The sequence below is a fragment of the Augochlora pura genome, chromosome 5 (genome assembly GCF_028453695.1).
Source record: "Augochlora pura isolate Apur16 chromosome 5, APUR_v2.2.1, whole genome shotgun sequence".
Classification (NCBI taxonomy): domain Eukaryota; kingdom Metazoa; phylum Arthropoda; class Insecta; order Hymenoptera; family Halictidae; genus Augochlora; species Augochlora pura.
This window is the reverse complement of record NC_135776.1, coordinates 13,729,140-13,756,029: the sequence shown is the minus strand read 5'-3', so window position 1 is coordinate 13,756,029 and position 26,890 is coordinate 13,729,140. Positions and strand designations below refer to the sequence as shown.

The following is a 26,890-nucleotide window of genomic DNA, read 5'->3' as shown; positions in this document are numbered from 1 at the left end:
GTGACTCTAAGGCACCACTAAAATTGTTCAGGATGTTTCAAAACAATTTTTATATTATGAAAAATTAAATTTCAAAAATTATTAAAAGCATAGCTGTTGTTGCGTAAGTTACAAGATTCAATTTCATGTGCATAAAAAGCATTTTGTCATATAAAATGGAAATGCAATATGTCAGAAAAGTTATTTTAAAATTACAGTGAAAATGGCTTCGAGTGCAAAGGGTTAATATACAGGGTGTCCCGGAAATCGTAGTACAACCGGACAGGGGGTGAGTCTACATAAGAAAAGAAGAAAATATTTTGGTATAACATTTTTTCATTCGGTGCTCCGTTTTCGTGATAATCGACTTCAAAGTTCGTTCAACTTGTAAACCATTTAATAAAATTTGCTTGTCGTGTATTTCACTGCTCTGTTTGTCTTTGTTTTTGCTTGTCTTTGCAACCCCCTGCCCGGTTGTATTACGATTTCCGGGTCACCCTGTATAATACATATCAAGGTTATGTTATAATACTACAGCCTTATAACATATATTATACACAATATAATATATATAAAAATGCACAAAAACAGAAGAAATTGTAAGTGTTTCATTTAATTATTCCGAGTCGCATCTATCTTGCATCTGTCAGATACCTATTGAAGAACTATCGTATATTTCTGAAATTGGGGATGAATGGAATTTAATGCAAGCCAATGGAAAGGAGACGCTGACCTCTGCACAGTTTCAGACCGAGGGGGGGAACCGATGAGGCAGACTTTACTCTAGATAATCGCCGATACGCATAATTGGTGGTTAATGAAAGAAAAACGGATGAACGGTGAACAAAGTATACGTATCTGTCAAAGCGGCGGCCTGTTACGTGGTTTCGATTACTTATTCATGAACGCGTGTCCCTAATCGAGTCGGGGGAGCCGCAGCCCGATATTAACTCGGCTAGAAATCAGCCCCGGCTGTGCCTTCGGAGTCAGCTAATTAATATTCACTTTAGCGGGAATTAGCGCGTGGCCACGACGCCGTAATTGATGACTTAACCGAGGCCAATGCTCGAAAGTTGAGTCGTAACTGGATACCCGGTGCACTCCTCTACGGTTTCTTCGTTTAATTTTGGATTCAGCGTTCACCTTGACTCGGCAACAAGATGGCGACAGCGTCTCTTCTTGTTGAACTCTTTGTCTTAAGCTAAGCCGACAGAAGCTGGGAAAATTGCACACAGAGTACACCGTAGTACGTTTCTTACGCTTCTCTTAAGAAATAGTATCTCTCCGATAGCTGTGATAAAAATAGGCTTCGTTATCAATCGTAAATATACAGGTGACGATAAATAGAAACCTAATCCTGGAGGGTTAAGCCCCGAGATTAGGCGGCTTGTTTGCGCGTCCGTCATTTCTAACTCGCGCGTTCGATTGCATAGTTAAAGAAAAAACGTAGGTAAACATTGATGCGCTCCTTTATTTATCTCGATACAGTTTTCTTGTATATCGTAATTGTAGCAAAAAATTAAAAATGTTAAGCTCTTATGACAGTTCTTGGAAATAGATGTTTCTACTTTTTATTACTAGTCTTGAAACCGTAATGATAAGGAAGTGTTATTTTATATAACAGAACCAGCGCGCCTTGAATATTCTGCAGCATTCTTGCAAATGAATTATTAAGCAATATCGTATCAAACATCAACAGTCTAATCTATAATATAAAACTACAAATTAATATTTTTATATTTAGTTTTACGAAGATTGAACTATGAGAAAAATCCCTTCCATTAACTAAAAAGGATTCTTTACGATGACATTAACATTTCAGAAATTTACAAGTGCCATAATTTATCAATTCCGCAGTCTATTAAGTGTTATTAATTTCACCAAGAGTTACCTCTGTGTGTTACGTTAACTTTGCAGGCGGAGGGCGAGACATTATACTACGTTAATATCAATTTGATGAAAAGTGATAGGTATGTACAATATTAATTATCCTCTGAATATTCATTGTAACAAGTATGAATAAATAATTGGGGTCTCGATGGAGCTTAATGCGTGCATACGAAACGAACGATCATTATCGAGAGTCGACAACGGCGTTTCACGCTCCAATTTCGAAATGATTACGGAAGAAGAAGCAATTTGCATTTTAATTGACACTTGCAGACGCGCACCCTTAGCCTTTTGTTAATTTATTCGCGACAGTTCGAAGAATCTCATCTCTATGCTATTCTTCCATCAAATACAACAAAACTATGAAGCTAACACAATCATCTTCCTAAATAACAAACTGTTTCGAGTGATACTGCACCCTGCTATAAGACTACCCTAACTGACAGTAAGAATATACTGGAACCACCACCGAAAATCCTGTCTTAATGGACGCGATATTGATTGTCCGCTGTTTTACGAGCATGTCGAAATAACAGTGTAAGAGTGTCTACCAGAGATCTAGCCACGGTAATCTGAGCTCCCCTTCTAAAACCTGCTCGGATTCCTAACTTCTAAGAGTAGGACAGCCTAAAGTCAACCAGAATATTTCGGGGTGGATCTCGGAAGGACTCGTGCAACCCACATAACCATAGCGTATGGGATGGTCGAACAAGGGTGCGCAAAGTGTCCATCACTTTTACGCCCCCGGGAACTGTCTCTCTGCTTGGTGTCAAATTTTCTCTCTCATGTGGCAGACCATAGAAAATACTAAAATTCTTTCAACCCTTTGCTCTGCGGTGTCGTGACAAACTTGTTGCGAAGATTTTTGACATGATTTATTAATTGCTAATATTAGTATAATACAGTATTGAGAATATAATAGAGTATTAATAATTTAATATAGTACAGTATTGAGAATATAATAGAGTATTAATAATTTAATATAGTACAGTATTAATAATGTAATATAATATAACATAACATAACATAAATTGAATGGCGAATACAATTTGCAAGAGGGTAAAATTGAACGCAGGTAATTCTCAGTCCGCCTGATTATTATTTTCAACTTCGATTTTTAATTCCTACCTTACTCCTATGATATTTTTGCCATAATGTCCAGCGCGGTGCTACGAGGCAGACGCATCCAAAAATTCGCAATCCTCGCGCGGAACGACAACGTTCCTCTGCAAACGATTTAATTGCGAGTGGGTCCCTTCGGCAGTTGTGTGCGTCCACAGCTAAATCGTCCTGGCCCACGAACAGGATCCGAATTAGCGGCACCGTCTCCGCTGTCAAAATTCCAAAGCCTTTGTTATCCCGACGACAGCCGGAGAGCCCGAGCGCGGTCGCCGCCGCGAAATTCCGCGCGGTACGACTCCGTAATGAGCGCGAACGCTGAACAATAATGGCTCTAATGAGCGGGCCACGACGCCATTTCGGCTTTGTTCTAAAAACCCTGCCCCGGCACCGTTAATGGCTAAATCATTTCACTTTGTCGTTTTTCGACGTTTATCCCCCTTCCCCCCCACCGCTACGTCCCCGTCGCCCACTTGTCACCTTATTTCGCTTCTTCCATCCGTTCACCGAATTGTTCGAGCGACCTTCTGCAGCGTTATTTATTTCGGAAACTTTTTCTTTCCATTCGATGCTTCGGTATTCGTTCATGTTCTTTGCGTATAAAGTTTTCGAAGTTATTTCCGATGAACTGGATAATTTTTGTATATATTTATTACTGGATTTATTTGGATCATGTTGTCAGAAGTTATGGTGGTTTTGGTTTGCGTTTCCTTCGTCTATTTTAATCGCATTGCTTTCATTTTCATTTTTAGCTTTATTATTATCCTATCGTTATCACTGTTACTATTATTATTATTTCGAATTGGGTCGATAATAAAATGTTTTCATACAGCACATCATTTTCTGCAAAATCGAGTTTTGCGAAGCGTGTAAAGGGAAGAATGGTCTTTCTTTTCGTTATAATTACTTTCCATACAACATTGTTCCTCACAATTTGTCGAGGGACGTGTACAATGAAAACAATTGATTTCTCGGTGAGATGGTTCGCTGGCTGGAGGAGTGATAATGGATCGAGACCTTGGTGTTTCAGCGAATCAGCAATTTTAAAGTCCAATAGGTCACGAGCTTGACGGCTCTGTATTTTGCACTTCGGTACATTGGTGTTTCAGTAATTTGGTACTTGAACGCGACCTTGCAGTTAGGTTAGTAGGTTACTCTGCTTCAGTATATTGAAAATGTAATAGCGTAAACCCCTTATTTATTTAAAAAAAAAATCGAAATCTAATTTTTCTGAACCTTATTTACTTGAAAATACTCTGATACTATTTGATCTGTAGTTAACAGTAACGGCAGCGCGCAAGGGTGCCTTATAGTTCTTGAACAAAATTATATAAATTATACAAATTATATAAGTTATGTAAATTATATAAATTATATAGATTATATAAGTAATGTAAATCATATAAATTACATAAGTTATGTCATTATATCATTAGAAGAGCAAACACTTTCTCATTTATTCTCTGTGTCTGTAATTACTGTAAACAATTTTTAATTCGCACAAGGTGTGCATCAGTCTACCAAGTGCATCTACTTTATAGGCTCACGCCTCATTTCCCCTGCGTCTACTTTGTGTTTCCACACGTCAACACATTCAACGTCTACCAACTCCCACTATTTTGGTATTTGGCAACCGAAACCTTCGGTATCGTGCTATCCCGAAGAGTAACTGCTTCTGAAAGATGCTTTATTGTTTCAGTGCGCGTTATGATAATAGTTGGTCAACGATGCAAATAGTTTGTAGACAGCGAATAAATTCAAGGTGCCAAATAATGTTGACCGTAAGTGTCAAATTTGGGAAAGCCTTGCCAGAAAGACTCGGCAACTCTGCTAGACACCAACTAATTTAATAGCAGCGTGCAATAGTGTAAATTAGCCTAAAAGAGCGCGCATTGTTGCCTAAAACACAGTTATATAACTCACGTAAACAAAGTGCTAACAGTACACGTACAAAGTAGCAGTAATAAAAAAGCTTATGTAACTGTAACTCTTCCAAAAAACGCTACATCGAGGCTTCCGAACAATTGTCTACTTTGTTTAAGATATAATCCATCGCGCCATGCTTAATTTAATTTTTTAAAGTAATTTATACACCCTGATTACACAGAATGTCTAGCTTCTAGAGCACCTAATAATTAATAGAGACTATACTGCTTATATATATGGTTAACTTATCAATCTTTCCTTTTTATTTATTTATTTATTTAATCGCTGATAAATCTATTACTTGAACAATATTGAAATTCTATAATGCAACATAATATTGATCAAGTAAGGGTATTCAGCGTACCTAAAATAATATTTTTTTTTAATATTGTTATCAGTTATTTGGTCGAGGAAATGTTTGTAAAAATACATTTGCGCGTAATGCGATAATTTATGGAAAATCAAGGAATGTTGCTTTTATGAGAAAGCGGCTTTAGAATTTCGATGACGATCGCATTGGCGAGAGCCGTCAGCTGTGTACAATGCGAAACTTCCTAGCGATACCGAAGTTGTAACACAACTCCAATATTAGTTTGGGCCCGTCACCATTTAATAATTACATAATAAGGCAGACCTGATACTAGAAAACGTGACAGGTGCGTTAACAATAGCGAGCTGGAGTTTCATCGCGTATTTACTTACACTTGAATATCGCCGCTGTCCAAATGATTGATCGACGACGACCAGCAAACAATGTCATGCAAATTTCGCTTGAAATCATGACCCAATGTACACCTAACGAAAATTCCTTACTAAGCGATAACAAACGCGGCATTCTGTTTAACAAGTTCTTTTCTTCCTTTGATTTTGCTGCAATGAATGATTGACTGGAGTCGTACAATAATTAAAGGCACAGTGTTCAAGTAATAGTTACCTTAAGGACACAAAGTATGTTGAATAAATAGCATAGTCAAAGTCGGTGATAAAATAAATGCAGTGTTTGATATTCGCTATTTCTTTAAAACGCAGTAATTTTTTAAAGGTATTAACTAGATAGAAAAATTAAAAAATGAGTGTTTTTTTGTTTTGTTTTGTCATTCCTATAGCATAATTGCAAGAAAGCAGTTTAGTCATTGTCTAGTGCATTAGTCCCTCTATCTTCTAACCAAAAATTCAACTCTTCTAGGCCAACATCGAAAGAATTATCGCGTTCTAAATACTGAAATAAAGATAAATATTTAATATTATATAAAATAGATAGACCAACCAGATAAAATAAAATAAGCTAAGCAGAAAATGTTAAACACATCAGAAGGTGTATAAAACAGATAAAATAAATGTAAACTCTCTCAACAAGTTTAATTAGTCAAAAATAATGTAGTGTCGTTTATTCATCATTCCAACAAATTCACAAACTCCACAATGTATGCAACGCCGTCCCCACCTCCACTGCCATTTTAATAATATGGCCACCGCGAAACTCTCAGAAAGGTACACAGAAATCTCGAGGACCAAAACGCTCTTCGGAGGAACTCGGGACGACAGAGTTCCAGAATAAAATGTTACGGTTACGCGGATGTTCTCTGGAACTTCGCCCCCCCCCCCCCCCCCCGCGACGGTAAATATGGCCAACTTCCGGCACCGAAGAATAATATCCAGATGTCGCATAACCGCGGCGCAAACTTCACTCGCGGATCTTTTTCGAGTAGGTTGGACACGCGAAAAAATACAATATATCGACCCTCTGATCCGAATGATGGAACAGTTCGCGAACTTCGATCCGGCATGGCAGTTTGATATGAACAAATATCTTTCGCGACAATAACTTCACGATTCTACGACTTTTCAAGTTTTGATGCTTCGAGTTCTAGATTTCTTTCGAGATTCATGTTAAGGATGATGTATTAATATTAATATTGAGAATAATGTGTCGATATTACTATTAAGAATGATATAATATCAGAAAAAACATATCAATACTGTCAGGATTTTATTGTGGAATACGCGAAATTGAGAAGTAATTAATCGTCCCTTGATTTCAACAAATTTCTCTTATAAGCAATGAAGGTACGAATACTTATGGGACAGAATGTATATGTATATAACACACAATAGAAATGGTAAATTTCATTTTATTTACAAATTCTTTCTCCTTTTATTCGTTTAACAATTATCATGCCGCGTTACAAATAGAAAAGTATACAATAAACATCTTTTACAGCATATATGTGTAGAAAAATTGGTTGATTCTCTTAAATCTATAGAAAAAGTTGCTTGACATAAAACGACCAACAACAATTAAAAATTCACTTAATAATAAAACAGCATAGATCTGATTATATGTTATACAATTCACCTATTGACAAATGCTTTGACTTTTCTATAGTTTCTAGAACTTCATCTAATATTTCGGAATGTATCGCTGATACGTCTCGGTCGGCATTAATTATACTCCATTTGCTGTCAATTAATTTATTATAATTCAATGCCACAGATTGTTGAAGACTGGTATTTTCGAATCTCTCTTTTCCCCAATTGCTACGCTTACGTTGTGACCCCTTTGAAACATCTAGATATATTACTATATCTGGATTTGGTAAACCTCTGTCAGGTTCTTTACACCAGGCTAAATTTCTGCCTGTTGTAGCTGCTGTATAAGCTGCGCCCGATGCAGCATACCTATCAACAATGAGGGTAACTCCACTATTCAAAGTTTTCAAAATCTCATCTTTCAGCTCCCATCTATTTGCAGAAAATAATAGATGCATCGTTTCTGGCGGGTATTCCCGTTCTTTCGCTAAAAAGTCGTTTATCATTAACCCAATAGCAGTTGTTCTATTAGGAAACGCTTCACGTTCTACAGGAATGTTCTTTTTTCTCAAAGCATCGACTAACATCTTAACCTGTGTAGATTTTCCAGCCCGGTCGCATCCTTCGAAAACAATCAATGCCCCACGTTGTATCGACATACTTATCGGTGTTATTAATTGTTTGTAATCAACTGCTTTACGTGGAATTATCACCACTCGGATTTCCTTTCGATAAAATAATAGATTTGTTTTAAAATAAGGTTATCTTATGTCACCGGCCCTTTGCGGAGGTTATGTTATATGTATGTTTATTTATATAAAATATATACACAATAGAAACTACGAATTTATAAAGAACTTACAAAGAATGCTAATATAATTACTAATATTACGCACAAGATCAAACCACGTGTTGCGCGTGCGACTACTGGCTCAAGAATAAGGAAGAATAGCATTTAGGGAACAAAGAACTCGCTACAAGTCATCTACGCACGCGCATTCTAGTTATACAGCGGCATGGGACAGTGGCGCCCAAGATAACTAGATCGAGCTGATTAAACTAGAAATTAACCTATTTCTAACAAATACTGATAGTAATATATTAACGTTAATATTAAGAATAATGTGTTGACATCAGTATTAAGAATGATATATTGGTATTAATGTCATAAACAACATATCAATACAAAGCATAATATATTAACATTAATACTAAGAATAATATATTTATATTGATATTAAAAATAATATAGCCATATTAATATTATTGTTAAGACTGCTATACTAATATTAATATTAGAAATAATTCGGAACAACCGCGTTCCCGTGGGTTCACATTCATACTCAGAGGTTAAGAATAACATATTAATATTAACATGATAAAATAATAACATATAAAATAATATGATATAATATAATAGTAATGTATAAAATAATCTAGTAATAATAGTAATAAAAAGCAAAACAAAAGGAGATTAAGAGAGTACCCCCACCTTCTTGATTTCTACTTTGTCAAATAAATTGCTTTGGTTTCGCGGATCGTTTGAGGCTGCAATCAGAGTGTTAAATAGGATCGATCGGCTGGAATGAACGAGTATAGTAGGTAGAATGGAAAACGGCATCTCAGGTATCGATTCGCCGAAAATAGACCGGCCGACACACCGGTCGATTTTCTCTTAAACACATGATGCAACGAACGGGTCGCCTTGAACTGTGACAATGAACCGGGGCATCTGGTCTCTTGGCAGTGACACCGCGGCATCGTCAAGTGACAATTAATTGCCGCTGCACATCGTTGCGGTTTATTTATCCGTTCGCGGATCGGCTGGCCGGCGTCTTGTCCTCGAGGACGATCGCGGTGCCGCCGCGCCACGTGGATAGATTGAAACCGGTTGACATATTCATTAAATCAATTAAACCACTGAATATTCAGCCGGTTGTCCGTCAACCGTGAACAACAATTCCCGCGGAGATTGTAATTACGTTGGTTCGATTCACAGCGAACTGCTGCCGGTAATTATTCCATGAAGGAAGCGCAGTATGCTGCGTTTGCAAGTGTTTTAAATCGTTGCAGCATGATCGGTCAGACGAGTTTTCTTAATTGCGTAAGCGACGTTTATTAACGGGGTGTGTGGTTGCAAGAAGCACGTGATAATTAGTGTCATCTATCAGCTAGACTGGTTCTTTTTTTCAGATTGTCTATTCTAATATTTCTCAATTAACAATATAAAATGAGTGGCGTCTCTGGTACCTACACAGTACTAAAAAAACATTTGTTCAAATACCTACACGATAAGTATAATAACAGTAGTAATGATAAAGATAATAATAAAATAGTTATAACAGCAACAATGACTACAGTGGTACTAACAATAATAAAACAGAAATAATAATATTCGATTAATACAGAAATCAATGTCAAACGAAAGACAGATGTTTCGAACAGTCTAAACAACGAGAGAAATCGTTATTCGTGCATTTAATTTCGAAGGAGGTTCAAACAATTACTCTTGCGATTGCAGCACTTGCAGTGATTCGAAAACGTTTAATTTCCAGTGGCGTGCTCGCAATCAGCCTTTGTGACGGGACGTGACCCTGTACGATTTAAAACGCGCAAAAGTGTGAAGCTTGTCAGCGCATTAATGGCTAACAAAGAACATCCTGGTCTCACGATGATGCGAACCTTTTAATTTAGGTGGGTGGACGGGTGGCACGGCGGTGCTTCGTGGGAATGGTCCGCAGCCTTGCGGTCGGCAATTAAGTACTCCTGAGACCGAAATTAACGGTCGTACGACAGAAAATGGCACGAGCCCGTTACGAGCATCGCGGGTAAAACGGCACGATAACGGTTCCGTGGTAAATGAGCCGGGAGTAAACGCTTAATTGAACGCGAATTAATTCTTCACGTGGTTAAACAGGCCTTGCTCTTTCTTAGAATTGCTTGTCCCAAACCCTGGCATTCTCTTTTATTTATTATATTTTATATTATTTATGTTATTCTACGTAGATAAATGTTGGTTGGTCTCATACGAAAATCTTGTAATGTAATAGGAAAATTACCGCTCGAATCTATTGGACAGCTGCCAATTTTTCCAAATTATATTTACCATTATATTTAATTATTCAGAAATAAGGCAAGGATTTATAATTGAAGAAGTACATAATTAACTAGGAATATGATAAGAAATTATATTTCACAATTTATGTAATTATCGAGAAAGAGGTTAAGAGGTCATATTTTAATAATTACCTAATTATCGTGAAAAAAGCTATGAAATTATATTTAAATAATGACCTAATTATCGAGAAAAAAGCTATGAAGTTATATTTAAATAATGACCTAATTACCGAGAAAGAAGCTATGAAATTCTATTTAAAAAATGACCTAATTATCGAGAAAGAAGCCATGAAATTCTATTCAAATAATGATCTAATTATCGAGAGAGAAGCTATGAAATTATATTTCAATAATGACCTAAATATTGAGAAAGAAGCTGTGAAATTATCTTTAAATAATAACCTAATTATTTGGATATAACACGAGAAATTATATTTAAAGAATTACGTAGAAAAATCATATTTACAATATGAAGAAAGCATCGTATCCTTTAACACATAAAAATCTTATCAATCGTTTCAAAAATCTTAGCAGTATCACTAAGTGGTAACTAATTATGTTCTCCGTATAATTAAATTTAATGAAGACGTTTTTGCGCGAAGGACAAGGGGGACTTCGAACATGCAAAGGCAAGGGTTCGTGGAAGCGGGGCGAGGGTTTTCTATTTCCTCGGACGATGCAATTGGGAATTTCGTAATTGAAGGCGAGCACGGCAGTCGGTTTTAGAATGTCCGAGTGTTTCCGTAAATAATGCGGCTCGCGGCACCGGCCAATTACGACACTGACCTTCGATCAAGAGGAACTATTCGAACGCCATGCCAATTCCTGGCGAAATCGTGTGACGTCGTCGTTCCCTCTTTGCGCCGATCGCTACACAAGTAGTCCTGCCATCGATTAATCTGATCCGCGCGAGCTCTGCAAAAATTGCATCTTCCGCTGATGACTCCGCCATTCTTTAATTAGCCCGCTCCCCCGAAAACTTGCAATCTCCGTCGACGACTTTCTAATTTATTAAGTGCCGCATAACACGGATATATCTGCGTTGCAACTCTTTTAAAACATTTCCATTGTTTTATGCTTTTAACGTTTCGAGCGATTAAGTATAGCTTTTTGGTCTAGTCCATTAAATGAAATTAATTCCATGCAGCTGTTCTTGCGAGAAACGTCGCACGCTTCATATTTTTCATTCTATATTACAACATACGTATTGACCCGTTAAATCATACACTTTTAACCCTTTGAACTCGTGGGAATTTCAACTGTGAATCTAAAATAATTATTCTGTCTTATAGTATTTCCATTTTGTATGACACAGTGCATCTTATGCATGCTGAATCGAGTCTCGCGACTCATGCAACAGGTACACTTTTATCAATTTCATATACATAATAATATAGTAATAATGATAGAAAAATGATCTTGGAACGTGATGGAATAATTTTAATAGTGCCTCGGACTTACCGCTCGAGGGTAAAGGGTTAAGTGTTAAACCTGCCTTATGATTCGAGCACTGTGCGTCGCGACGCAAGCGTCAGCCAACTTTCAATTTCGAGAGGAACGTTCGCGGTTCCGGTGGTGCAGCTGCAATCTCGGCGACCGCGATTGATTATTTATTACGCCGTGTATCATTCGTGAAAGTTTGGCGGCGGAAAAGCCACGGTGGTTAGGGAAACCAGAGGCGTTCATCGTGGCCCATAAATCCCGTTTAAGGGATGCCGCGCCACCCTGCGTCGACTTTTCCCCGTGATCTTCTCGTAGAACATCTTGGAAGTTGTCGGGCTCCGGAATCCGGTGTCCTTGACTGTTATCAAGAAGACAAGGACAGGGAAAGCCTCTCGGGAGTCTCCGCAGATTTGCACGAGTCTCGGCGATGTAGCCGCGATAACGAAAAAGAGGGTGCCGTTTCACTCCGGACCGACGTTTTAACAGAATTTACAGCGTGTTCGATAAAAAGGTTGTCGGTTTCTCCGCCGAAAATAGAACCACCAATTTGGTCAACGATTTGTACTATTTGTTTGAAAGCAATCGGACTCGAAGCCATTTATCTTAGACAATTATTTAATTTCATAATCCCCAATTTGAGAGTTACTATTTATTTTTCGTCATTTCATATTTTTATTTGTATCTTATTTACTGATTATTATTTGTAAATATTTACACGCTTCGATTAGAATATATGCATACATATATGTATAATATACATATACACGCCTCAATTCGTTTATTCATGTAATCTCGAGGTTAAAGTACAAAGATTTCAATTCTTGTAGGAATTCAATCTTGAAGAGATTCAATTTGAGAATTACTATTTATTTCTCGCCATTTCATATTGATATTTGTATTTTATTTATATAATATTCGTGAATATCTACACGTGTACGTTTCCAATTCGTTTATTCTCGATGCAATCTCGAGGTTAAAGTACAAAGTTTTCAATTCTTGTAGGAATTCAATCTTGAAGGGATTTATATGAAATATTCCATCCTCGATTTTATACTCTTTGGCTTCGAAGATTATTCTAAAACGTAAGCTGAAATAGAAAATGATTCTGCGACGTCGTTCTCCCAAAAGACCAGTCCTCTCCGTCCAGCGGTCGCCTATCGCAAGAGGACACAGGGACTATAGTGCAGCACGCGAGGCAAAGGGGACGAGACTAAGGAAAGCAATCTTTGCGCCTTGCGACCGCGGCGCGAATTCAATATTTTCTGGAAATTGTTCCCCACGGTATCAATCGCTTGCCCGATAATCGCTAGACCGGCCTCGCGCGGCGTGGTCGGAATAACGATAAGAAACAGGCGAACGGCATTACTCTTCCCCGTTCGGCGGAACACGGGATTTTTCTGTTTCGTTGCCGCTCGTATTTCATTGTCGGCGACAACGAGGATCCGGTTTCCGGCGCGAAGAACGGGCCGCGTCGATGAAAAGGCCACGCGAAAAATATTTGCACCGTTTCCCTGGCAAGAGTGGCCAATATCTGAATTTCAAATGACCCTCGGATCTCTGCTTGGCAATCGGCCGAGATATGCACGCGCCGCGTGTTCGCCGTACGCAGCGTCTGGAAACGTACGAACTCTCTTTCTCTCTCTCTCTCTCTCTCTCTCTTTCTTTCTCTGTCTGTCCCAGTCTCTCTCTTTCTCTCTCTTCTCGGTATCGATCTCTCTCTCTCTCTCTTCTCGGTATCGATCTCTCGACCGGCTGGAAATTTCGGCCTCCTCGTGCATCGAGCGAGCTTCAACCGTGCAACTTTGTTCGGAACTGTGTCAACGGTTCGCGATTAATCGATAGGTGCTCGCGGACCGCGGACAAAAATACGGGGGCGGTTTGAAAATTACCCAAGCAAGATGGAATTTATTTTAATCCACTCACTGCCACAATCCTCGTCTGGGACTCTTTTTAAAAATATAAGATATTTTGACGACGAGACGTAATTTTAATGATATTGTATCGATATACAACCCTTTGTACATACAAGTAATTTGTCCCGTCAAAAATTTCGCTGTTCTATATTGCCTTACATTATGTTACATTATATTGTACATTGTAACAATATTTTATAATAAAGAGCGAATGGAATTTGTTATTTTTATTTCACTATCAATTTCTATTTTTCCCGTTGCAAATTTTAATAATTCTTAACGAAATATCGCAAAGAACCATTGCATGTCGCGGAGGGTAAATTCGCTGAGAGAAGAGCGTCTCGAAATCAGCATTCGATTCGAGCATTTTCAGAACACATTATACACCCCTGTCACCATAATCAGGCATTTTCTGTCTGGCCCCATCACCATGGAAAATAAAGAGGCGCTGCGACGGGGGATCGGACCTGCTGGAATTCCGTTCCGAAAACGGGAATTCGCTGTCGCCATTCCTCGGGCCGTTGCGGAATGGATTTATGCGACGGGGTGCCAAAATTAGCGGGGATACAAAAGCCCGGTCGGTCCCCGACGATCGGAAATGCGAGAAATTCTCATTAGACGGCGCGGTTAGGGACGCGAGGCCGGCTCGTCATTGATCTTACGAGATCCACGGATCCGGTGTCCTTGGTCCGGCTCTATCGTCGAGAATTCTACTTATATTCGACGTTCGAGAGCGCGATTTACATGGCGGCTTCGCTCACGTGACGCGGCGAGTCCCCGACGCGGCCAGGAATTCCCAGACGCGGAATTTTATTCCGTCCGACGGGGAAATAGGTATTTTCCACGACGGAAAGGACGAGGCGAAACGCGTCGCCGGAGGAAAGACGTTCCCCCTTTTACCGCTCTTTCAGATACCGCCGGCCAGACGCTGGAACGTGTGCCGCTTTAGAACTTGGCTTCTACTTCGCCGACGGAGATTTCTATCAATTGATTTTTATATTAGGACTGCGCGAAGTGCATGGAATTGCACTCGGAACTTGCCGCGATTTCGATTTCCCCGTTGCCGAAAATTACGCAACTTTCGAACTTTTACGCGAAAGTGTATCGCTCTAGAACGCTCCGATTTTCATATCTTTGATATTGGTTATTTTCTACTCGTTTCATTGTTCATCTCTATGGTCTCTATATTGTAAACGGTGCTGACAAATTTTGAATATAATAATGTTTTCTAAAATACGTTTGCTAATTTCGGCTTGATACGTTTAGTATTAATATCGCTGCGCAATTTTCTGTATTACGTTTATAAACTTTGTCTTCTTTAAGAATAATTTTGATGGCGTTGAGGTGATTGTTACTATTCTCCATAGGACAATGATTATTAATATCGATCAGACAACTAAGATAAGATCTCAATTATATCAAACTCTTAGATAGACGAATTTTGTTACGCTCAATAAATCTAGAGTAATAAATAAATGTGACATTTAAATCTATAAAAAGATATTGCAATTCTTTTAGAGCATTTTAATTAAAATCCCGCGAGAAATGTGTATGCAAATTTATTACTTCCTTTCATTTAAAAAACGAACACCTTGCATTAGAAAGTAATACGAACGCAACTAAACGTTACAGAATATTTGTAACCGAATGACCGTAAATAATTTGTATCTATGTATACGTCGACTGAATTGTTGATGGCCGTGTGAAAAAATCCATGGACGAATTTATCGGCGAACCAAATAAAACGCGCTGTTTAAACAAATCGCTCCGATTGAATCGACCAGGCGGTCGCAAGCCGCGATCGATCACGATCGAACCGCGCGGCCAATTCACGTAATTCTTGTCCGAAATTGCCAGGCTAACTCGCCAATAATCCCGACGATCCATTTATTTCGCTAGTAGATCGATTAATAAATAGTCCCGTCGATGCATTCCGGCGTGGCCCGGCACAGCAAGATATTTAAACGCGGCCGATTCGCGACATTTTCGAGCTGACGCGACGTTCCGTATCGGAATTCCATAATTTACGGGGCGGGCACGTGATTGGCCAGTTTTGAAACGGGAAGACGAATGTTCCCATGGACAGGCCTTCTGGTATCGATTACCACGAACCCTGCGTTGGTAACGCAATTAATTTACAAATATGAGAATCATGACGATTAGAACCAAATATTCGGTCTCGCAGCGTTCTCGCATCAAATTTGTTACTTTTCTCGAACGTAAAATTCCCAAAAAATCTATGGCTCTCTTCTGAAGAAAATCTCAATATGCAAAGCTATTTTTATATTATTTTTTAACATTACAAAAGTATAATTATAATACGTTCGACAACAAAATTAAAGCACCGCTAACTTTGGCGCAAGAAGTGTCAACATTTGAACAGAATTAACTACGTTGCAAACTGACATAAAATCATAGTAATTTTTAATAATTAAAGAACAAAATTTTTATTTTACGATAGTTTATTGCAATCACTAATATCATTTAATTCATGCACCTCCACGACGGTAATGTATCCTAAAACTGAGAGCATGCTCGTAGCACCGAAAAGGTTGTCACCCCCTAAAGTTTAACGCCCCCCACAAAGTTGCAGAAATTTTTTCGACCATGCCGTTTTACATGGCTGCAAAGTTCGAACCTTTTTCTTTATTTTGAGGGCAGAATTAAGTCGCTGCGATTTTTTCTCGCAAAGTTATAGTGCGTTGAATGAAAAATGTGCCGCTGGGATTAGAATAATTCAAGGTACGCGACGCGGGGGTTGCACAGTCATGTGTACGTTTCGTGTGTGTTCAGAGTGTTTGAGTGTACGTTTAATGTATATTTAGCGAAAGTTGAGTATATGTTTTCAGCCTCTGTTTGACATAGAAGAACAACAATTTGAACAGCTTCATTAACTGATACACGGTAACTAATTCGTCATCTTTAAGGGTTGTTATAGTGTGAGAAAGCCTTTGTTAAAACATTTCTTGTAAAGAAGCTATTATACCCTTTCCGTTCAAATTAACAAGATTGATTTATACGCATTTCAGCGATGTTTTAAACTTGGTTAGAACTAAATAAGACTAGAATTAGTGGCGCTGTACAGTTGCAATCCCTTGCACTATGACTTATTTCACAGCTACGTGCGTCAGCATTCGTTTATTCTTAGTCAATTTCTATACCAGACGGAACATTCATATTTATTCTGTGACTTGCTTTAATTCAACGTTTAAATATTAGCGACACCGAGTCTGGCACGATATTACAGGGCAGGGGGTTAAACTCACCCCAATTAAAAATCAACGAAATCAAAAGGAAGGCTACAAAAATCTTCATCAAATATTTCTATTGTTAACATTATTAGGAAGGATTAAGCGATAGCAAAAATTATTTAAAAAATTAAGTAATATAATATAATATGTATTTACGATTAGCGTAATTTCTTCAGAGTCGTTATAAAGCAGATTTCTCACGCTAAGACTGCGACAGATTTCAGAAAACGCGCACCGGCAGAAATAAGTAAAGAATTAATATATATAGAACTTTGCGTTCCCGTAATTCCGCGTTCTTTCCGTCGGTTCTCAGGTAAGAGAGCAACGATCCGGGAGACTATCCCGTGTCGAAACGGAATTCGGCCGGGCATTTCGCGAAGTATTTTATCAGGCGCGCGCAATGGCAAACTTTTATCGCGGCGAAATTCGCCGGGTCGATTATGGAAAACTGTTATTTGAATTTTAAACACTTTCAAGTTGCGCGCGGCCGGCTCTCTCCGTACAATGTTTATCGAAGTTTCGCCGCGCACTGTGCAACTCGATTTCGTTGTGTGCGTGATACGCTTCCGAGTCTCTGCGAGCACGTCAAGCGCAGAGTACATAAATTCTGGACCTGTTACGTTCGCGGGCCAACGATACCTTCGCAAAAATATAAACGTTGACTTTAACGATTTCGCCGGGTTCAACAATAGAACCGGGTGAAATATTATTTTTAAATACCCCCCGCGCGTGATCGCGCGGCGTAAAAACCGCGCGGATAAACGTAACGGGGATGAAATGTTGTTTTACGGTGGATCTACGTGTCGGCCGCGAAATGAGAAACCATTTTAATCGTCGGTGCGACTTGTACGTATCGACTTATTGCTAGACCGTGGATTTTTCTGTAAACTGAACGCTCTAATCGACAATCTCGGGAGATGTTTAAACAGCATGCTATTCGTATCGATAAAATACATTATTTTTTTCAATAAGGGCTGACTAAACGCGTATGTACAATATAATATCATACAGCTGGCATAGATTGCCAATTATTTATTTAGTTGATACAATTAGAAATAGAAAATAAATTTCGTTAAAATATTGATTAATACTTAAACTTGTATAATATAATTATTATATTACAGTATATCAGCTGACAAATATTATATTTGCTTTATACTTGTTCTATTGATTTCTCTATCTTCTTATATTGACTGCCTGCAAATTATTTTATATTTGAATCTAGTCTGAAACAAAATCGGTACCGCGAACGAACAAATTTTAACCTGGAGATTACGAGTGTCATTTGACCCATGTCACGCGTTCAAGGCTTAAACAAGTAGCGGACCACCGATACTCGCAATCCAATTTCACCTGACAGAGTGTCTACGCCGTCGCGATAAATTCGCAGCGTCCAACTCACGACGCGCCCGTATTCATTCGTATTTCGTTGCCTGTAGATTTGCAGGTTGCCACGTTACGCGCGTCGTAAGTCACGGTATACACGGTATACACGGCCGTAAAAAATCATCACTGTTCAACTATACTACAACGAACCTCGACTAACATTCATTTCGGATCTGCCGTTTCGACGGCGGCTACATGATTCATCCGCGCGAGCTACGACACTTTCGGTATCTTGGAAAAAATGGGTACGGTCGCGGTTTGCGATTTAGGAGTATCGATAAATACGACTTCGTCGCAATCGATTGGACACTGCAGGAATATCTACACAAAGATCGTGAAAAATGATTTTGTTCGACTGTACTTGTTCGATTTTATTCGACTGTACTCGTTCGATTTTGTTCGATGTATCCGTTTATATAATATATATTATGTTATTATTTATATGTTATATTTATTGTATGTTCGACTATAATCGTTTATATATTATGTTATTATTTATATATTTATTACTGTTGTGTTATATTTATTACAAGATCGACTATACTTCGTTCGACTTTGTTCCACATATTCGTTTATTATATATCGTATTATTATTTATTGCTAAAATATTATATTTATTATATAGTGGTAAAGGGCGTTTCATCAGCTTCAAAAAGAGTATAAATAATCGTCGTCTGTTGAAAATGGAACGACGTGTAATATCGAAGAAAATGTGTTGGCACGTTCGGTTCGAAATTTTCATACTTTGAAAGATCAAATATTTTCAAGGCTTTCGCGTCGGGAATTTCTGATGCGCATAAATGTTTGTTAAAGACAAGCTCCATTTATACGTTATGCGAACGAAGTGCCACAAACGTTGGACCTGGTTTACAGAAGCGAAACGGTCGGGACAATTCGGGGATGTAGCAAAAAGAGGATCATTTATCTTCTTCGCGACGCTTATCGTAGATCAGAGTCTTCGAGGAATATTCTCGTCTCCGTCACATTGCGGAGTTTTCCATGTATATGGAATATACCATGATATTTTTTCAGTAAATATCACTGTAATTTCAATATAATCCATCATATCTATTATATCTACTCTAGCCTAAATATATGTGTACAATGTACAGTAAAATTGTACGAATTTCTGTGAGCAATTATCTTTTTTTTTTAAAATTGTCTTAAGAAATGGATTCTAATGGTATATGTTAATTTACACTTGTTTTAATGTAATAAGGAAGCATGGGAGAAGTATAAAATTAATTTCACATGATAATTAATTATTCATTAATTACTGGATCCTTTCGCATTAATATTATGTAATAAAAATCCAAGGTAGGCTATAAAACAAGTGCTATAATAATTGGATTAGAAAAATATTTCTATATACTATAATATATTATCCCTCGAATCTAAAAGAAATATAATTTAATGACTATATTCCAACTTGAAACTTACGTTATCTACGAGCACAATGAACTTGTGCAAGATACATTTAAATTAAGCATAAATCGACTACAATTCTACACATTTTAAAGAAATTGTTCCCGATACGAAGCTATGCAAATTAACTAAATACAAAATTAAAACACTGCAAATTGTAGCTTCGTCCATTCTAACTGCGTAGATCCCTCTCCACGAAATATTTCTAATTCCACATTTAATCCTTTGCACTCGAACGGTGACTGTGGGTCACCTCTCAAAATCGTTACACGATGTTTTAATCAAATTTTTACGTCATCGAATTTGTCTATTTTTACAGAACTGTTAAAAATATGATTGTTACATAGACTCAATTTCATATGTACGTATTGCACTAAGAAGTCATTTAAAATGTAAATATTGTAGGTCACCCAAAAGTAGTTCGGATTTACAGTCAAAATGGTTGCGAGTGCAAAGTGTTAACCATTTATAAAATCATTTAACCATTAGACCGCGATCTAAATTACGGGACGGATATAGAACAATGATTTCTCGATTTTGATCGTCGGATGGTCTGTACCGTGCGAAAAGCAATTTTCTTCGCGAGAATTGCTGGGTGGCAATTTCTCGCGAGCAGGAAATAATTTCATCAAGCATCGCTGACGGTCCCTGACGGAGAAGAGATGCGCTGACCGTAATACGGGACACCTGGGGCGGCATTGGAGAACGTGGCCTTGGCGAGGTGTCGTCGCGAAACAAGCTCGAGGATATCATCTTTGTTCGATGCGCTGGTGTGCTGCGGCGACGCCCGAGGACGAAGATAACCCTCGTTCGCGAAGATTAAAAGACCGCGAAGCTAAGATTAGGCCTGAAAACGCCACCGTCCGGGTCTAGGTTAAGTCTGAGTTGCTTCCACGGCACGCGGTTTCGTAACAGACGAGGACGCCATTATGCATTGCAACCGGTTGAACGGCAATGGAGGAATTTTAACGCTTTAACTACTCTGACGGTCGTCGGGCACAATAGATCAGGAATGTGTCTATGGAACCGTGTTTTCTTTCGTTTCATTCGCGTTCAGTTTGATTTTCTTAACACAGCAGAGTAGATAATAGGGTTTAGTAATGAGTGGAAACACGTGTTCGTTGGTAAATGGCTAAATGGAATTCTATGTGTTTGAAATTCAATTTTATTATTTCCTTCTCCGAACTATATTACTTTAAGTAAAAAGTTTACATATTTTTTAAGATCACGATTATTTTATTCGCAACGCTATGCTCTAGAGAATTTATTTGAATATTAATGGAACTCGCGTCTATATTATTCACAACGCTAAATTTCGTCTCTGTAGAAAATTGATTAAAACAACGCTTAGTCATTTCGCAACGCTATTTGCAAATCGCGGACGTGCCCATCTACACTGATCCAGGTGGCGAGAACTGTCCATATACTACTATACTACTATTATACTACTACTACAGCTACTATTTTAACAAACGAGTACAGTGACAATGTATTACCGTAAATATAAGGTGGCCTCTCTCGAGAGTTTCTCGGAGAGGTCTCTTCGGCATTCTGCCTCTTCTTTTCTTCGGCGATTCGCCTGATGAACCTAGAACCCTACACGTGCTCCGCAGCTAGTAAAATACCAACGATTTCCGAAACAAAGAAACAACGTCTCGGAAAAAGTCGATAATCGTGCTGGTAGCGCTAATAGCCGCGCGTACGCGTCCGCGAACGCAGAAGCTAAGAGAATTTCCAAAAAGTCGATTTCGAACCATGTATCGAACGTCATGCTTCGTTCCATTAAAGTTCGTAGCGAACCCTTTGAGCCCTACCGGTGACTGACCATCGAGCGAATCGTGGCCTAGTCGAGGCAGAACGACGGTCAACCCCGGCCCTACCTAACAGTTCACACGCACACTGTAAAGCAAGTTACTTATCCTACCTAATGCTATATTTAAAAAATAGGAATGATAAATTATTAAATAAATGATTAAAACTTGAAATAATCGAAGGAAACTGCGGCGTGCAGGAAAACCCTATCTAACTAAGAAACAGACTACCACTCAAAGGATTACCGGGCAATCCTTTGGTCACTGTTCTTGTCAGAAGGCTCTACAATTTCTACGTGATACGAAAAATGATTTTTTAAAATATTGACTTACTATTGTTGATGACAGGAGGCAGCTACATCGTAATCATTCAGCAGGAAAAAGTCCGGCGAAGGCTGGATCGTTGCCTCTCCGTCTCTGCACCATGCACATGGTTCCAGGAAACAGCAGTCACAAACACTCGCAAACACTCCGGTATCCCAACCTTACGATTAAGTTCAAATAACCGATCAGCCAATTGGAGGATTAAATACATAACTGGTTAATAAAATGACCGAATAGCGAAATGACCGATTGTTAAATATATATATATATCGCAATAGTATCGCGGATTAGGGTGATCGACGTAGAATATCCGAAATACAACTGTCTCGTCCGGACGCGGTCGAGTACATATATAAGTTTGGCAATGACAAGGTGACTGTTGAGGATTATCCCCGCGCCGAGTTAGGGTAGGGGGTTCAATATGCAAAGTCCTTGGAACGATATGAAATCGAAATGCTTTCAGTAATAATTATTCTCTTAATATATGAAACCGTACTTATATTCTACGGGTCCCTTGGATTAATATATTTAAATAATCTAGAGGCATATAATATCTAGATATAGATAGTCAACGTTGTCTATTTTATCGAAGATTTTTAATATTGCTCATGTTTATAAATTATGTTAATAGAGATTCTGTCAATGTGCAGTATACATAAATTCAAGTATCACTGTATCTTACCAACGAGTAATTCAATTGATAATAAATTTTCTTAAAAGGAACACGTAAATCCACACAGGAATAACTCATTTATTAATTAGGTAATTTTATATGAAATACTGAATTGAATTATGAGTGTTGAGTCGATTTAATTTCTTTATACGAAAGCTTTACAGTGGACAGGGCGAGTTATCTAAATATTCATTCATACATATTCACTTCATAAAATATTCATTTATAAATATCCGCTCATCGTTTTCAATGATATGGGAAAGTATATAAGGGAGAAGATGTTTCAATTTTTAGTAGATCCCCTTGTATAGTCACCCCTAATTTCGTCCTATTCCAAACGGTAGAATCGTCTCTAAAAATGACAGACACGCGCATTGTACTGAGATGAAAGGTTAGCTACACAAAGGAATGCGGGTGTGATTGACGTCCAATTGCTGCACCACTGTTTAGAGTCGACAGTCTAATGGGTCTATCTTGTGTTACGGGTATTTTCGTCACCGACTGAAACTGTCGCATCCCAAAGTCCATTTGTGAACGATGAAAACGTGTAAAACTTTGACAGTTTCAAAAACGAGGCTACATTTCCACCCCCCCCCCCTCTCTCTATCTCTTTCTCCCCTTCGCGTCATCCTATTATCCAATTAAACAATCTTATAATAGAACCAACAGCAACATATAATAACTGGCAGCATCTAATAACACGAATAACAGTAATATGCAGTTTCAAATCAAGACTAATCAATTTCTTGCGATACGTATGACTACTCTATCGCAGGAACGCGTAAAACAAGCATGCTACCCGATAATTATCGTAAAACTACGAAAACTTTAATTCAGTCGGACCGCCATCTCCATCAGAATACCGTCCCATGTTCATCAACCGATCCTCAACCCAGCCAATCATTCTGGCACACTGTCGGACCAACGTTTAACTACTTCTCGCAGTCTCATCAGTTAGACTGCTTCTTGGAGCGTGGTCGTTGCATCGATCAGCCGAGAATTCGTGCACGAGACGACTATGTAGACTTAATGGAGGAAGAGGGAGAGAGAAAAAGAGACGGACCGAGACAGATATAGAAAGACAGGGAGATAAGGGGAGGATAGAGAGAGACAAAGAAGTATATACATATATAGATAGATGGAAATAATGAGAGACGCAAAGAGACAAAAAGAGACTGTGAAATAGAGGCAAAGAGAGAGAGAGAGAGAGAGAGAGAGAGAGAGAGAGAGAAAGAAAGAGAAAGGTGTGGGCCAGAAGGCAAAACATGAAAGGACAAAGGCGTAAGACACACATGCAGAGTAGTCAAACGCAAATCCGGGCGATGTCGTCGTTGCCATTGGGGAATAAAAGTGCCGTCCCCGTTGGCGTAAGGTGTGACGGGGGCGCGGGGCGAGGGTTAGGGGTTGCGGAGACGTCCCGGGTGTTTTTCATCGGAATCGCGTTCCGCGGGACTAGCACGCTCGCCGTCGGAGAATAATTGACCCAAATGTACCGCAAAAATAGCGGATCATAAATTACACACGGCCGGGAACGGGGAGTGCACTTGACACGGCCCTGTCGCGGCACGGTCAACGGAGCTCGAGAGGCAGACGACGCGGCAGAAAAAGAGGGTTCCCATTCAAGGTTACTCATTCTTCCGGCACGTCGTCGTTCGTTTCGAGTGGTGACAATCGGGGGAAACTGGCGGAGCCTCTTCAAAGGGCTGAATGCGTGCTCGCCTCGCAATCGGAGACGAGAGGCTGCGAACGGTCCTCGGTTCGAGCAAATATTTGCTCTGCCGATCACTAATTCATTATTTTCTGTCGGGCGTCACGCCCGCTGCGGTGGAACCGAGTGGTTTGTCGATGGCGGGATGCGTAACTCTTGCAATCGGTATATAAAAAGACGGTGCTGTAATCATTACATTACACGGTATTCTAATAATTATATTAGACGGTACTCTAATAATTACATTAGACGGTACTCTAATAATTACATTAGACGGTACTATAATAATTATATTAGACGGTACTATAATAATTATATTAGACGGTACTTGAATGCATAGAGATCCTTGTTTAAGTAATTATTAATGGCAAGCGAATATTATTTACTATTTATTACATGTTCAACACTACTGCATAGATAATGCGGAAAGTATCGATGAGCTATGCATGGGGTTTTACGATCGTGTGTGCATTATATGTTGCCATTATTTAGTTGACGGATGCGGGGGTGTCCTCACATGTCAAAGAAAATTATACGAAATTCGTGTAATAAATTCCGGGGGCTGTATCGCGTTTATAATCTGTTCTAGTATAATTATTATCATTTAATATCGTATTTAACCAAAATACAATTACCATTTCATTTACGAAATACCAACATTTCCCCTGTGCAACGTATTCCACAACTTAATTAAGCATTTTACAAACAGCCAATATTTAAATGAAATTCATTGCTCGTATTAATTTCTTATCTATTATGCAGCCAGCTCGGGCACAGCGTAATAGAGTCGAAAATATTTAAACAACAATTAATAATCGTTCAATAATTTCACATCGCGTCATAGAAAATTTGTCATAGAACATGAGGCGACGGAATTTTCTATAAACCAAAGTAATAGAAGAGGTTTCTAAGCAGAGAAAAATTTATTTTTAAAATACTTAATTGCGACGAATGATAATCTTAATTACTACCTTCGGCTCGTAACGTCAACGACGCTGAAATGTTCCTGACAGAGGCAACGTCAGCCAGGAGGAGCTATTAAAATAGTTCCGGATACAATTAAACCTATTATAACACTCGCGTAATTTGAAACTTGGACACTTTTCGGAGGGAACCTTGTAAATAATTGCAAACTGGGGCTCACCAAGCTGCTTGTCATATTAAAGACAACATGGTGGCTTTATCTGTGTCAAGGCAACGAAAAGGAACAACCCGTATCTTCGCGAAAACTGAAACGGAACGCGTCTCTTTGCATCGCTTTAATGCCATTCGCCAACGATTCTGTTCGCAATTGTTCTTTATTTTCCCACAAATCGTGCAATAACGCCGACACTGTTCCAACTAGCGCGGTGTCTGGATAATCGAGCTCATATTAAAGTAAACTTAAATGACGCGAGAAGAATGCTTCAGCAGCGCGAAGTTTAAGTAACATTGACTCGATTTTCGCAAACTCGATATTCGCTCGAAGTTCGTGGACTCGTTGAAAATCTTGGGAGAGGATGTCGACACGGATAGAATCGAGGCGATCCGCAGCTACCAAAAACCAATCCAATGGGGCAAGTAAATCTGCTCGAACGGTTCACCGGCGTGCAGGCCGGAATAAATTGAATAGTCCGAATGATTGTAATGGATTGAGTAGATTAAGCAGATAGTACAAACAAATCGAATAAAGTGGGTCGTCGTCTAGAGTGCTTGATATCCCTCTCGTGTCGAATACCTCAATGGGGACGATAAGAAATTCGTATCACGTTTAAACAACGTACGGTTGCTCCAATTGAAATCATTGATACCATTGTTTGCGGTCACGATTGTTCAAATGTTATGACAAGTTCATTGCTTTCGGTCGTAATTCATAGCCACGACTATTATAGCAACAGATTGTCGAATTCGATGATATGAACGATGAGATTAATAATATTAATAGTACTTTATTGTACAGTGCAAAATACTTACTAAGCTGATACTATTATATTATGTAGTATAATATTTCCTAAATAATATTGCTAAAACCAAGAAAAAACTTTAAGAAGAAATAATACTTATTAAGTTAAAGCTTTGGAAGTTCCTATTTCATTTCTGCCCATAATCCCTTGCAGAAAACTACTATTCTCCCGAAAGATTCTCGGTCCAATGATTATTAAACGAAGCAGCATTTTGTTTATCTGCCAAGCTAATTAAAAGCTGATGATCCAATAAAAGATACCGCGTGTAAAGATAACGTGCTACCATATTGGAACGATGAACGAGGTGGAGGGAATGGTGATGGTCGCCATTAAACTGCCACGACGTTCGCATCGAAGATAGAGAGTCACATTTTTATTACTGCTTATAAGATTCCGCGAGGTCTGCGTGAAAATTACCATCGCGAATTCTTCTGCGTACCTTTTGTTCAAGAGAACAGTTTTACCCTTCTGGAACAGTTTTATGAATACTGCCGGAGTTTATGAAGTAGCATTTGCTATGAATAAGTACGAATCTGCGGTTTATTAGCATTCGTCGTGAGATAATACGATCCATAAACGAGGAGGAGACAGTGTGCGAGAAATATTTTAGAAACGTGAACAATGTAGATGCATTAGCAGATGCATTTGCATAAGGTGGCATTATCTTCACAG

The 26,890-nt window shown here is 38.7% G+C and overlaps 2 protein-coding genes across 3 annotated transcripts in view; one reads left to right on the top strand and one right to left on the bottom strand.

Moving 5' to 3' along the window:
* The window catches only part of LOC144469807 (octopamine receptor beta-2R), an 89,268-nt gene that overhangs the window by 48,383 nt on the left and 13,995 nt on the right, over positions 1–26,890 (top strand). The window lies entirely within an intron of this gene.
* On the bottom strand, positions 7,082–8,145 carry LOC144470023 (thymidylate kinase-like). Its single transcript, XM_078180802.1, has 2 exons — positions 8,087–8,145; positions 7,082–7,949 (listed from the first exon to the last, which is right to left on the bottom strand). The coding sequence occupies exon 2, from the start codon at positions 7,881–7,883 to the stop codon at positions 7,251–7,253; it is 633 nt and encodes a 210-aa protein (XP_078036928.1). The 5' UTR covers positions 7,884–7,949; positions 8,087–8,145; the 3' UTR covers positions 7,082–7,250.